Below are 15,015 nucleotides of genomic sequence, written 5' to 3'. Positions count from 1 at the left end.
TCTCTCTCTCTCTCTCTCTCTCTCTCTCTCTCTCTCTATATATATATATATATATATATATATATATGTTTTATGTGGACATAATACCTTATTTTATTTATTTATTTCTTAATGTGCTGCTGAGGTTGGAACCCAGTGCTTCTCACATGCTAGGCAAGTGCTCTACTACTGAGCTACAACTCCAGCTCTATATTGTGATTCCTTGATTATTATAATAGTAAAGTTTTATAATATATATGTGTCAGGTGATGATGACTACTTCTTTTTTTCTTATAATTGAAAAGTTTCTTGGCTAAGTTTGCATATATTTAACTTTGTGGATGGATTTTGGGACTGTTTGTTTTGATTCTGTCTTTAATTAAAAGTAAAGCATGCTGATTTTTTTTTTTATTTGATAGTTGTAGATGGACAGAATGCCTTTATTTTATTTGTTCATTTTTATGGGGTGCTGAGGATCGAACCCAGTGTCTGATGCATGCTAAGCAAGCACTCTACCACTGAGCTACAGCCCCAGCCCAGCATGCTTTTTTTAAAAAAGAAATTAGTGCATTATAGTTATACATAATATTTAGGTTCATTTTGGTATAATTATACAAGCATGAAATATAATTTGTTCCTCTTCAGTACCCAGTACTTCCCTTTTCCCTCTCCTGTCTTCCCCTGTTTTCAGTTTATTTGTAGAGTTTTTAAAATTACTGCTTTATAGATGCACATAAATGTAAAATTGACTTTGATATATTCACATATGTACATAGAAATTTTGATGGGAAAATATTGTAAGTTAATTTTGGAAAAATTATCATCTTTGTAGTGATGAGTTTTATCATCTACACATGGGGTGTGTAATTGAGTCTTTTATGTACTTCTGATGATTCAATTTTTTTCATAAGTTGTATACACTTTCTTTTTAAACCTGTTTACATGGGAATCACCACATGCATATGGAGCCTATGTAAAACCTAAACATGGTGTGTTATACTATTTTTTTTTTAAATGGATGCACTGTGACAAAAATGTGACTTGCCCCTATTGACCACTTTCTCCACAGTTTATTACTCATCACTTCCATTCTTTTGAACCATCACTCTGGGTTTCAAGTGTTTGAATGTGTACTGTTTTCCTACATGTTATCATGGTCAGATGTACTATAATTTCAGTATGTTTCTGTGGGGGAGTATTACGTATCTTTATTAGCAAAAGAGTTTCCACCAATAGATAATAATTCTAAAGAAGTTTAGGGGAATAAATTTGTTTCATATCTTCATCAATACTAATTTTGTCTAGGATGGGATTTCATTTTACATTTCTCTAATTTCTAAAAATGTTGAATTTTTTATGTTTACTGAATACTTAGATGTCTCCTGTATAAATTGGCAGTTTGTTTCTTGCCTGCATTTCCTTTGTGATTTCTGGTTTAAAAAGATAAGAAAATAGATTGAAAGAGGCAGCTGGAGTTTGATTTCAGGAAAAAAAAATGAATTTACTTTTAATTATTAAAAAATTTTTATTTCCATTTTTTCCTTCTCTTGTGTATGTATTGTAGGTTTCTTGTCTTTATTTTTGGAGGTTATTTCAGATGGAACTTTAGGGCTTTTCTTTGGAAATTCTAACAAGAAAAAGAAATAAGGCAAATCTCTCTTCCCTATGACTGCAGAAAAATGAATATATTTTCTCAAAAACACCTGGTAAGTAAATTTTTGAATGACACAGTCGCTAAAACATCCACTCTTCTTCCTTGAAGGTTTTTTTTTTTTTTTCTTGAATGTTTTTGACAGTGAATCATATATCCTATTACCTTGATTTTGGAGTTTAATACAAATCATATGGGATAAGATTTGGCCAATCCTAGAAATATTCAGACATGATTTTATTTTTAGAAATAGTTACATTTTTTTCCCCAATATCTTATAAGCCCTTTAGATTATTTTCTTCCTTGTGTCTTACTCAGACTCTGGGACTTCAGTGTGCTTTCTTGTACCCTGTAATCTCTAAGCATTTGTCCCCATCAGGAGTCTGGGTTGATAGGTCTTGTTTCTCCAAAGTTCCTTTAACATGAAGGAAGATAATACAGTTGTGTCGCTCCTGGGACATTTTCTCTAGGCACTCTCTTCAAAATGGGGGAGGAAATAATATTTATCTGGACTAACTTCCCCTATATCAGGAGCAAACTAGTCTTTGTGGAGCTTTGAAGGCATTTCATGTAGTTCTGTTTCTGGGTAGTTCTCTATGTGCTGCTGAGTTGCCATTAGATGTCCAGAAACTTATGTTCTCTCATGTCTACAATGGGAATAATTTTAGAAGACACACATGGATTATGCACTTCATGGAGCCTACTAATACATGTGTATGCCGTGGCCCATAGATGACAAAGCACCTGGAAGACACTGCAGATACTAACAGTTTAACCATCATCTGCCAGTCACATGGATTTTCTTTCAAAAGATTGTGGTAACCTTTTCATTATAGGCCCCCATGTCATCCACATGACCAAATATAAAATGTTGAGTCCTCCTCATCTGAATTCCAGATTCCATTTCTCATGTGATTCAAGGTGGTGCAACTAATTGCATGTTTCTCCTTGCCCTCCATTTGCTCTATGTCCTCCATAAAAGATTTTTATGCTTAGAGGCATAAAATAATATATATATATGTATATATATATATATATATATGTATATATATATATACACACACACACACACACACACACACACACACACACACACACATACTATGTATAGAATATGTGTGTATATACTATGAATTATATGTGTATATTATATATACTAGTATACATACATATATAATACATAATAATACACACAAACACATACACACACAGAGAAATCCTGCTGTTTTGAATATGTTCACCTATGTTTAGAAAATGACAGAAACCTGGATCATTTTCTGATTTTAAAGGAGGACTGAGATTATGTCTGAACTGGAATTTTTCTGGGTCCTGCAATGGGAGCCCCATGACAAATTAGCTATGAGAATGTTTGTCATAAAATATATTTGTGTATATAATAGCATAGATGTCATATAATGCTAGAAGTGAGGGATACAGTTCCATACCAATATTTCTTCTCAGATGCAAAAAACATTAGAGACACTGTCCTGAGTGAGAGTAGGGAACTTTAACAAGAAAGTTTCTAGAAGTAGACTTTTTCCACCAAATTCTGGCCATGGTCTTTTCCACTCCAGATATCAGGGCTGGAGATATAAATCAGTTGGTAGAGCGCTTGCCTTACATGCACAAGGCCCTGGGTTCAATCCCTAGCACCACACACACATACACAAAAAGACTTAAGATATCAGACAGGGCTGGGGTTGAGACTCAGTGGTAGAGTGCTTGCCTAGCACACACGAGGTATTGGGTTTGATCCTCAGCACCACATAAATGTAAAATAAAGATATTGTGTCAACCTAAAACTAAAAAATAAATATTAAAAAAGATATTAGACAGTAAGCAAAAAAATAAACACACCCACATATATATATATATAAATAATATATTTAATATGTAGTATAAATATATTGTAAAAGAATAGATTGATAGATATATTACATTATATACGCACGCACACATATACACACACATAGAAATCTTGTTTTTTTTGAATATATAACACTAACCAAGTCCTAAAATTAAAAAAAAAATAAGTTATATGAGTTATGTAATGTGGTGGAGGTATTTGGGCTTTCAAATTAAATACAATTCATTTCTATTTGTAATTTATTTTGGGGTACCACCGAATGAATCCAGCGGCACTCGGATTTTTGTATTTTATTTAATGACAGGGTCTCAATTAAGTTGTTTAGGGCCTCATTACATTTCTAAGGCTTACTTTGAACTTGTGTTTTTCCTGCCTCAGCTTTGGAGAAAAAAAGTCTACTTCTAGAAACTTTCTTGTTAACTGAAATTTCAAGCATATGCCACCACATCTGGTGATACTTGCTTATTAATTGAAGGGGCTTTGGTCATTGGAGGAAAAAAAAATGTCACAGACTGGCCATTAGGTCTAATGTAGCTGGACACAATACTTTTTTTTAATTTATTTTTTTAATTTTATTTATTTATTTTTATATGGTGCTAAGGATTGAACCCAGGGTCGCATGTGCTAGGCGAGTGCTCCACGACTGAGCCACAGCTCCAGCCCCAAGGAGTTTACCTTTAATGCATTTAAATAATAGACTCAAGGCTGTGGATAGATCTGAAGACATGGGCCCCACCTTCTGGAACTTCACCTTTTGCTTGCTATCTGATATCTGGAATGGAAGGGACCATGGCCAGCATTTGGTGAGAAAAAAAATCTACTTTTGGAAATATTCTGGTTAAAGTTTTCTGCTGTCACCCAGGGCAGTGTCTCTTCTATTGTTTTTTTTTTTTTAGACTTGAGGAGAAATATTGTTGAGGAATTGAATCCCTCACCTGTAGCATAAAAAGGAGCAGTAAGGAGCTTCGTCTCCTTGAGGTCCGAAGAACTATAGCTCTGAAATCTGAAATATGGTTCTGAGAACAGAGATATTCTGGAGGCTTGACATATCAGTTTTGAGGGTGTAGTCCCCAAAATACATATATTTCTTTAGTAATATTTTATTGGTTACATAACTGTAATATTCCCATAATGAATATATTGGGTTGTGTTATTAAAATTAATTTTTACTATTTATTTATTATTTTTAAAAGTTGTCGATGGACCTTTATTTTATTTTTTATTTATATGCAGTGCTGAGAATTGAACTCAGTGCTGGTAAGTGCTCTACCACCGAGCCACAACTCTAGTCCTACTATTTATTTTTTTATGTGAATATTAGAAAAATTTTGATTAGGCTTGTGACTCACATATTCTTATCATTGGGAAGTGCTGCCTTATGGGATTGCTTCCCAGTTCAATGTTCAGTCTGTTTCCTCAGAAGAGGAGAGAACAGGAAAGTTAAATGAAATTTTACAGTATTGTCATTTTATTATTTACATTTATAAATAATATACAGGCATATATACCCACAGATTGAAACAGCCTTCTGTAAAAGGTTAAATGCAAATGCCCTCTTGACTGGGCTGGGTTCCACTACTACAAGGAAACCTTGCCTTAAGTCAGCTGCATCCTGAGGCTCTGGATTTCAATTCCCAGTACCTTAAAAAAAAAAAAAAAAGAACTGCAGCCAAGAACCTGTCATTCTGACCTCATTCTTTTCAGCATATGGTGTCACCTCCTGTAACTCAAACATAAGACTCACTATGCTCAGCCTGAGAGGGTGAAGATATAAGCCCTGTCCACTTAGGAGTCCTTAGGTCAAATCAAGCACATGGCCAATAACTAGGAGCAGGCTTTGACCACCTGGTGTGGCTTTTGTCTCTTGAGCCTGCCAGCATTGTTATTCATCTCTAGGCTTCCTTTTTATGTTCCTCTTTGATGTTTGCTCTGCTGTGCAGGTACTGAAAGATCTACTGAGAGAACACTGGACACCTCAAAAACCATTAAGTGGTGAGTGTGCAGTGGCTTCCTGAGACAGGGGCATGGCTACTTTAAATTGGCTGGATTATAGTGGGAACTGATGATTGTGGACTGGAATTCCTTTGGTAGTTTCTTGAATCTGCAGGCCTGGGTCCTCCCTGGGCCAGGTTAGCCCTGAGTCCTTACTGGCCAGTCAAGTGGGGCATGTATCAGCAATGAGGAACCTGAGAGTCCTGTCTTATTCCTGCAGAGAAATCCTATCTGAAGGTGCAGCATTCCAGCACCTTCCCAGAATGTGTATTGAATTGAATTGAGCAGTGGGATGATCATCAGTCACAGCTCCATGTGTGTCTTCTTGCATGAGGGGGGCTGTGGTTCTGCAGGAGTCTCAGTTCTTCCTTCCTCTTGAGCTTTCTATTCTTTCTTTTTTTTGTAAGGGTAGGGGTACTGTGGATTAAACCCAGAGGTCCTATATCGCTGAGCTATATCCTTTTTACTTTTCATTATTATTATTTTTATTTTGAGACAGATGCTGAGTCTGGCCTTGAACTTGTTCTTCAGTTTCCTGAGTTTCTGGAATTACAGGTGTGTGCCATCTTGCCTGGATTCCCCTGAATATTCTAATTTTATGGGAAGCAAAGTATCAAATCCAGAACCCCGTGTCCCAGCCTAAACCTCTGTACATCTGTCAGTACATTCCTAAACTGCCAGCTTCCTGTCCATATTCTCAATTACAGTGTTCCCTTCTCCACAGTACTGTCAATTATTTTTTCCCCATGCTACATTTCAAATGGGTACAGTATTTTTTAATTGTTTTACCAAGAACTGGATGGACCTTTTTAAGGGATTTTTTTTTTTTTTTCCTGGCTGCGAACCTCGAAATTTTAGGTAGACTGTGGGCAAGTGAGCAAGACCTGTCTCAAAATATTTAAACAAGGGCTGGGGATATAGCTCATATTTAACATGCTTTTGTGTTAAATCCCCAGTACCACAGAAAAATAAAAAGCAAAAGATTTGTTTTCTGTTTATGAGCATTTCACATAAGAGAAAAGTAGAGAAGAATCACTTGACCTTTATAAAAATGTGTGTATGTGTATCCTATCTTTGTCTCTCCCAGGCCAGAAACCTTGACAGGATGTCTTTGGGCTGAGAGTCCCCTTATGGAATTTATGTCTGTGATATTTTCCTGGTCCTGTGTTTCAGATCTACCTGACATGAGGATCCCATACCTGGTACAACTGAGGTCTCTTGGAGTGACTAGTGAATGTCAGTTCTTGGGTCCTATCTTGTTAAACAAGAGTCTAAGTTTAGGAAGTACAGTTTATTAAGGAAGTAGCTGAGTGGCCTCCTGCTGAAAGGAGTCTCCTGAATTTCCTGTTGTGTCCTAATCCAAAAGGCAGTTCAGTTGTTTCCTTATCTTGGCTTCTATGACTACTGCTATAATGAATATGACAATGTAGCCATTTTTTTAACATACTGAGTCCAATTCCATTGGAAATAGTGTGTTAGCTTTTAAAGAACTCTCATGCTATTTAAAAAAAAAAAATGACTGTTATTGAATTTATATTCTAGCCCAGTGTGAAAGTGTTTCTTTCTTCCATATCCATATAATTGGAGTGCTAGTTATCCTTCAACTCTTTGATAGTAGCCATTCTAATAGCTGTGCTCAGGATGCAGAAGTTCTCATACTTGGCTGGTGACTAAATTCCTGATGCAAGTTTGTTAGACTCTAGGCTGCTATGTACTCACTGGAAGAAGGTGATGTAAACCTATTCTAGAAAGAAACAGAGATCTGTGATTTTTAGCCCTTTTTCTTTACTCCTGGTGGGGATTGTAGCCCATAGAAATACTCATACATCAATGTGAAGCCCCTCCTTTGTTATCTAGGGAGATTTGCACATGCACAGTTGCCATTGCTCCAGAAATTTGGAGGTTTAGGATGTAGTGCATTGAATGGAAAAAGTTAAAGTTTTTAACTTTAACTCTCAGTGCAAGAGCAAATTCCTATATGAACAATTGGTTAGGTCTGGAGTTAATATTGAAGTGAGATGGGAGAGAGGGCTCAGGCAGTGCTGAACTCCCATGTGGGTTGCCAGTGGTGGACTGTGTTTTCCCTATTAACCCTTTGGTACTGGCAGGATAAAGGCTCAACTGTTAGCAATAGCATTTTGCTGGCAAATTCATTCCAAGGATGAACTGGGACCCTTGAGATTTCAGTCCTCCTCTGCTCTGGTCCCAGGGAATGTAGCCCATTCATTGATCTTGCATAGCCATGGAAAGACACCATTTTCCTTTCCTCTGGTCTTGATACTTGTATATATGTAGTCCTTTCCTCTCTATGCACCAGATAAACTAAGATTCAACCTATAAGAAATCTAGCATTAAATGTGCTATATTTATCATCCCAATCAGTCTTCCTCTACTCAGAGTGACAGAGGATTTAATGTCCAAATTGTATGGCACATTTCTTAAGGCAGGACTAGTGTCCACGTGTCCATCAACTTTTTCTACTCATCTGATGGTAGATATTTTCTCAGTTGTCCAATGTACACAAGTCTCTCAATTTATTTATGCCTTTATTTGAGAGTGACTTAAAACAGGAGTAAGTGTTTATTTGGTGTATCCATGAATGGAGGGAGAGTCAGGAGCCTCCTTTTGTGCTATATTTTGAAAATCATCCCTCTTAACATCTGCTTTTTTGGGGGGGCTGGGGTATAATTCTAGTACCAAATGCAATCTGCACCCAAATCCTACCCATGATCTGTGCCTCCGGTTCTAACATCTGTATTTATGTTGGGTTGTATCATTCACTCATATCAAATACTTTTCGTCATATGGTTGCATTTGTACAGACTCTTTTATTGCACTTAACAGTAACAATGATTTGTACATACATATGAGTTTATGAAATTTTCTGCATTATAATTTCTTGGTCTTCAAGTTATTGCAATATTAGAGTTTTATAATGTACATTAGCGTCAGGTAATGAGAGCTGCTGCTTTTTCTCTTATGTTCAGAGTTCAGGGCTAATTTCATATATATTTAACCTTCCAGCAGAATTTTAGAACTTTTTGATTTGGTCTCTTATTCAATTTAAAGTAAAGCATGTTGAAATTTTTATGAGGTATTATAGAATAACCTGGGGGAAGTGGTCATCTTTATAATGACAGGTTTTGTCATCTACACATGGGGTGTAATTGAGTCTTTTCTGTGCTTCTATGTATTTTTATTTTCTCAAATTCTAAAGATTTTCTTTTAAAATATGCTTACCTTATAAGTAACATATAACATATAAAATGTCACTTATAACCTTATAAATGACATATAACATTCATGTGACACATATAAAAAATTACATGGTGCTTTATACTATTGTTTTCCACTAGATTTAATATGAAAAAAAATGTGTCTTCTTCTATAAACCATTATTTCCCACAGTTTATTATTTATCAATTTATAAATGTTCATTCTCTTTAATCCAGAAATACTGCTGTATTCTTATATATACATGTGCTATAGTTTTAGTCTATTTCTGGTGTGGATATATCAGATATCTTCAATAGCAAAACAGTTTGCACACATGGATAGCAACAGCTCAAACTCCATCTTCCCTTCATGATTATTCATTTATACCATATGTTCATCCATAATCTTTAATTTGGGGTATATCATTTTATTTTATTTTACATTACCTAGTTTCTAATTATGTTGGTTTTTTTTATGATTATTTAACATTTAGATATCTCATGTAAATTGGCTATTCATTTTCTTTTTTTTTTTTATTGGTTGTTCAAAACATTACAAAGCTCTTGACATATCATATTTCATACATTTGATTCAAGTGGGTTTTGAACTCCCAATTTTATCCCAAATACAGATTGCAGAATCACGTCGGTTACACATCTACTCTTGCATGTATTTTCTTTGCAATCTTTTTTTTTCCCACTGATAGTATTTTTTCCCACTGATAGTTGGATCATATGTGAGGAAAATTAGTTACTTTTGCTCTTTCACTTCATTTTGCACCCTTTAATGGTGTTGGATCAACAGAATTTTCAATTTAATACTATGTAATTCATTAATTTAAAAGTATTTTGTGTAACTTTGAAAATAAATAACTGTATAATTTTTTGTTCTTTTTCCCTTTTGTGATTCTGGGGATTGAAACCAGGATGTCCTATTGCTTAGCTATATCTTCACCCTTTTTAAAATGTTATTTATTATTATTATTATTTATTTATTTTTTTACAAGGGATTGAACTTAGGGGCGCTTAACCATGGAGCCACACCACCAGCCCCATTTTTGTATTTAGAGACAGGGTCTTACTGAGTTGCTTAGCACTGTGCCGTTGCTGAGGCTGCCTTTGAACTCATAATCCTCCTGCCTCAGCCTCTCAATTAAAAGTTATTTGAGACAGTTTTGCTCAGTTGATAGGATCAGTCTCAAAATTGTGCTCCTCCTGCCTCAGCCTCCAGAGTACTGGATATTTCAGGTGTGCACCACCACATGCACCCTGACTCACCCTTTCTTACATCAACATTTGAATGCTTTATGTTTTATTTTATATTTTAGTATTATTCATTATTTTTATATTCAGTATTTAGTATGTGAAAATGAGGTGTTATATGGTTTGAGTGAAGAGTACCATAGCATTTTTATTATCACACAGATGTCCCTTTATCCTGAAATCTTTCTTTGGAAAGAAAGACATTTTTCTTCTCTGCATTGCAATCTCTATCATTTATTTACTATTGTCTGAATAGCAAGGGACTTACTAAGTGTGTTTTCTTGAGTGAGTTCCACAGTTTTTGCATTTCATTGTGAGTATTACATTGATTGTTACAAACCATAACATCAGTTATGTGTGGTATTATGGTATTTTGGTCAGTGGTAGACTTCAGTTACAACAAAGCCTATAGCAAATAGCCAAGCCATGTAGTACTCTGTGCCATCTAGATTTTTATCATTATACTCAGATGCTTGGAAAATGACGGAATTATCTTCGAGTGAATTTTCTATAATGTATTCCCATCTAGGGAGACATCATTGTATACATACATATGTATGTCATTATATAGTATATAATGGACATAATTTTTACTTATCAAGTTTACCAGTGCTCTTTCAATTTTATTTGCTTTTTAAAAGCACCAGCATTGACATTGGTGATTCTTTTTTGTGGTATGTTCGTTTTCAATATTTGCTAAATTTTCTCTTTTTCTTAGGATTTTTTTCTCTAGTCTTATTTTTATAAAGTATACTTTTTTCCAAACTATTATGGCTTACTGATCTAAGACTGCATGTTTTCTTTTTAACCTCAGCTTTAGCTGCATCTCCCTTGTTTTACATTTATGGAGGTTTGATAGACACACATTAACCTGTATACATCTTAGGAATCTATCTATCTATATCTTTTGGCTTATGTACATATCCAAGAAACCAACACCACAATCAAAAAATTATCATATTCATTACTACAAATTGTTACCTAGTTCCCTTTTACATCCTTTTTTTCTGCTCTTCCCCACAACCTTTTGCATAATAAATTTGATCTTACTGAGCACAACAAGAAGAGGATATTGAAATTATATAGATTCTTGAATTATCACAAAGAAAACATACCATGTTCTGTTGCTTACAAGAAAAAGAACATTAATGGTACTCCAATAACCCCTTCATGCCCTCTTCTTCTTACTACTCCTCCATGATCCCCAATGGTAAGTATTTTTTTTCCTATCTAATACTCTTAAAGGTTTTTTTAAAAAATGAGCCAACTTATAATAAAACAGAAGTGTGACTCCCTCTTTACTCATTAATCCATAAAAGGGAGGAGAAGGAGCAACTGAGGGTCGTGTGCCAACATTGACCCAACTCCAGCCTGCTTCTCTCTGATTGGAGGGGATGTGAGGCAAATCCAGAGATGAAGGAGAGGGCTGAGGCAGGATGTGAGGCTGGGGGCTGCTAAGAGAGGTTACCAGAGTGCAAGAGGGAGGAGGGAAGAAAAGAGAAATGAAGGGGAGGGGGCAAATGGGGACCAGTGGGAAGCTCAGATGAGGCAGAAGAGAAGGTGTAACAATGGCACAGTGAGGGGGGAGTGTTAGCATCTGGAGAGGTGAACATATGAAGGCAGGGGTGAAAAAAGAGAGTGACATCCTTGGTGCAGTTCTCCAAGCTACAAGCAGGTGAAAGATTCACACCCTAGTTTTTTCCTCCCACTCTCACTTCCCAAATGAAATCCCATCCCAAGTTCATTGGAAAGATTTTCCTTCTGTCACCCCAATTTATGTCTTCTGCTAATTGGGGTTCACTTTATCTTCTTCCTCATCTTCTGCATCCTGTTTATTCACTCTCCATCCTTAGCAAGTTCTTTTTCCCCCTCAGCCACCTTCTCATCTTCCTCTTCCACGTCTTTATTTTGCTCTTTCCAGCTTGCCTTATACTGCTCTTTCTTTGTTTTATTTTTCAGAGCATTGGCACTAAATGTGGTCTCACTGCCTCCTGGTCTTCTCTGAGATGGTACTGGGACAAAGTTGGGACAGGTGTGAAAACTGGGTCCCAATGTCCAGACTGAAAGGTCCTGCACTTCAGAGTGTGGTGGCAGCTGGAGGGACCTTTCCCAGTGATAAAGGCAGCAGTGATGGGGGCAGTTAGAGCATTGTCCCAGAATCTTGTTTCCCACTTCTCTTCTCTTTAGGGGTAGAATTAATGGTTCATAGTGTATGCATGAATAGACAGCACCACACCATGTTCCAGGTGGCTTTACCTTTTACCTTGCCATGGCAGGCTTGGTAATTCCTATCAATTATCATCTCTGTGGCCATTAGTCACATATATATTTATTTGTCATTTGAATGTTTTCTCCTTTGTGAAATCTATTTTTGAAACTTCTCATCTGTGCTGTACTCTGTTGGCATGTCTTTCTTCCCCCTAAAAAAATGAATAATACTTCATATATTCTGCACTATAAACACTTTACTAAAAATGTTAACTAAAAACATCTTTGACTTTCAACTTTGGAGACACACTGACTTAAAATGACAAAAGTAGTTTTTTTTTTTTTTTTTTTTGTACTGGGGATTAAACTCAGGGGCCCTTGACCACTGAGCCCCATTCCCAGCCCTAATTTGTATTTTATGTAGAGATAGGGTCTCACCGAGTTGCTTAGCCCCTTGCTATTTCTGAAGGCTGGCCTCCAACTCATGACCCTCCTGCCTCAGCCTTGTAAGCTGCTGGGATTACAGGTGTGTGTGTGCTCAGAAAGCTAACAATATTCAAGATTGATCAGTAGTTTGTGTACAAAAGAAAATAAATATTCAAATTGAAAATTAAAAACAATTCTAGTGACAATTATGTCAAAAGCAAAATACTTAGGAATATTTTTTAGAAAGTTGTGAAAACTTGAACATTAAAATATAGAGTATATGGCTTCTTTTTAGAAGATCTAGTATCATTCCTAAGTCCCTTCCTTCTTTTTGAGGGTTTTAAATTTATAGAAAGAGAACAGAAATTGTGTTTTATTTCTGTGGTACTAAGGAGTGGTCTTAAGTATGCTTTACTTGTGAAGTATATCACCATCACTTATTATTTTATTTTGAAGTAGGGCCTTGCTAAGTTACTAAGAAGGGACTCTAAATTGTGATCCTTCAGACTCAGCCTCCCAAGTAACTGGGATTATGTATATGTGCCACAAACGTGGCAGGGATTTTGTTCTTGACTTTAAAATTATTACACATTGGTTCAGAATAAAATTTAGGTAGTTCTTTTGCCATTTTTGTGGCAGAAGATGGAGGCCACAGAGAGAGGATATGGCTTTCCACATCTTTGGAACAGAATACCAAGTATTGATTCACCCTGTTCCCCTTATTCAACATTTAAAGTTTCCACAGATATTACAGAATTGTTTGAGAAAGATCAAGGGCTGTGAGGAAGGGGAACCAGTATTTCAAAGTGTCCGGAAGAGTACTCTAAGAAACAGTGCTAAGCTACCGGGGTATGAAGAATAGAGTCCCTGAGATTTAATTGTAGAAGCCACAGAACATATATAAGAATGTAAACAATGCAGTTGATACATTTTTAAAAGATGATCATGGGTAGAACTTGGTCAGTTGTACTCACTCTCCCACCCCATCCACATAGCCACAAACATCACACCCCTTTCACCTCACTTACATCACACCTTGTTTGAAGAGAAATGTGTGTGTCAGTGGTACTCTGCTGTTCACCATGGGCAGAACTCTTTGCCTAGCCTGTGGTAGAAATCAGAATGGATCACAAAGTTCAGGACCATCTTTGTGTTTGCATCTCCCCCGCCTTCTCTCTCTCACACACACAAATAACTGAAGATTTTAATTATAAATATATTGATGGATGACATGAACTTGGGAGTATTGGGCCAAATAATTGGAACTTTGAAAGTATACATGTGCAGAAAGAGTATGAATGACACATTTCCTATCACACTGATGTTTTATTTCATTATTTTCACAAAAGCAGTTTTTTTTTCTGTGTAATGTAATATAATGTACTGAACACTGCAAAATTAGTTTAGTGTGTTACAGGTACAAAGAGAATTAACATTTTTATCTCGTTGTTTACTAATACATTTAAAAGAGACATATTTTTTTCCCATACTTTCGATTGCTTCTTTTCAGTTTGATAAAATTGGGCCAAAGGACAGTTTCTTATATTTTATTGCTGTTGCTTCTTTCCTTTTTTGTATAAATTTAAGTTGTATAACTGTGCTTAGTATTACATATAAAGAGAAATATCAGAGATATAGCTGAGCAACTTAATAATCAGAAAATGTATTATTATATATTCATACTGTGTATGTCAGTGGTACTGGTGTATTACCCAGACATGAATAGAAATAAAATCCTTTAATGTTAAGGAAAATAGATGTAATTGGATGATATATCACCTCTTTTTTTTTTTTTTTGTGGTGCCAGGGATTGAACCCAGGGTCTTGTGCCTGCGAGGCAAACACTCTACCAACTGAGCTATATCCCCAGCCCTCATCTCTTATATATAATAACTAAAATAAAATTTATGTGAAAATAGAATATTGATTACTATGGCTTGGGAGGGTGCTGGGGCATCAATGATGGAATAAGGGCATATAGATATTATTAATACCTGCAAATGTATGTATGAAAAAAATCACACTGCATCCCATTAATATGTACTCTTGATATGTTAATAAAGTCCATCATCTCACATAATTACTTCATATCTAAAATTCTATTGTCTTTGATATTTTCGGTATGTGAGGCAATACTGTTAACTATAGTCCTTTAATATACACTATTCTCTTTCTATGCATTCATCTTATCTTTTTGGTTGGGGGTCGGGTTCCACACACAGAGTATACAATGTATTTCTTTCTGTGTCTTTGATAATTTCACTTAACATGAATTTCTCCAGCTTCATCCATGTTATTGTAAATGGCAATAAAAAAAATAAATAAATAAAATTTGGGGGGTTTGAATCCAGGGTTGCTTTTTCACTGAGGTATATCCTTGGTAGTTTTCATTTTTAAAACAGCACCTTGCTAAA

General features: G+C 35.7%; 1 protein-coding gene and 1 long non-coding RNA gene across 2 annotated transcripts in view; one reads left to right on the top strand and one right to left on the bottom strand.

Moving 5' to 3' along the window:
• Positions 1–719: 719 nt before the first annotated feature.
• Positions 720–15,015, top strand: part of LOC107160840 (zinc finger protein 239-like) — an 81,440-nt gene continuing 67,144 nt past the window's right edge. Inside the window, 1 exon segment of the mRNA XM_048797581.1 lies at positions 720–1,685. Coding sequence (XP_048653538.1) covers positions 1,659–1,685 — 27 coding nt within the window. The 5' untranslated portion in view covers positions 720–1,658.
• LOC125614668 lies at positions 5,569–14,575 on the bottom strand. The gene is made up of 3 exons (XR_007345245.1): positions 14,447–14,575; positions 11,248–11,257; positions 5,569–5,579 (listed from the first exon to the last, which is right to left on the bottom strand). It is a non-coding gene; the product is annotated as an uncharacterized LOC125614668 (long non-coding RNA).

This window comes from Marmota marmota, unplaced genomic scaffold (assembly GCF_001458135.2).
Source record: "Marmota marmota marmota unplaced genomic scaffold, marMar, whole genome shotgun sequence".
Classification (NCBI taxonomy): Eukaryota; Metazoa; Chordata; class Mammalia; order Rodentia; family Sciuridae; genus Marmota; species Marmota marmota.
This window is presented reverse-complemented; position numbering and strand designations above follow the sequence as displayed.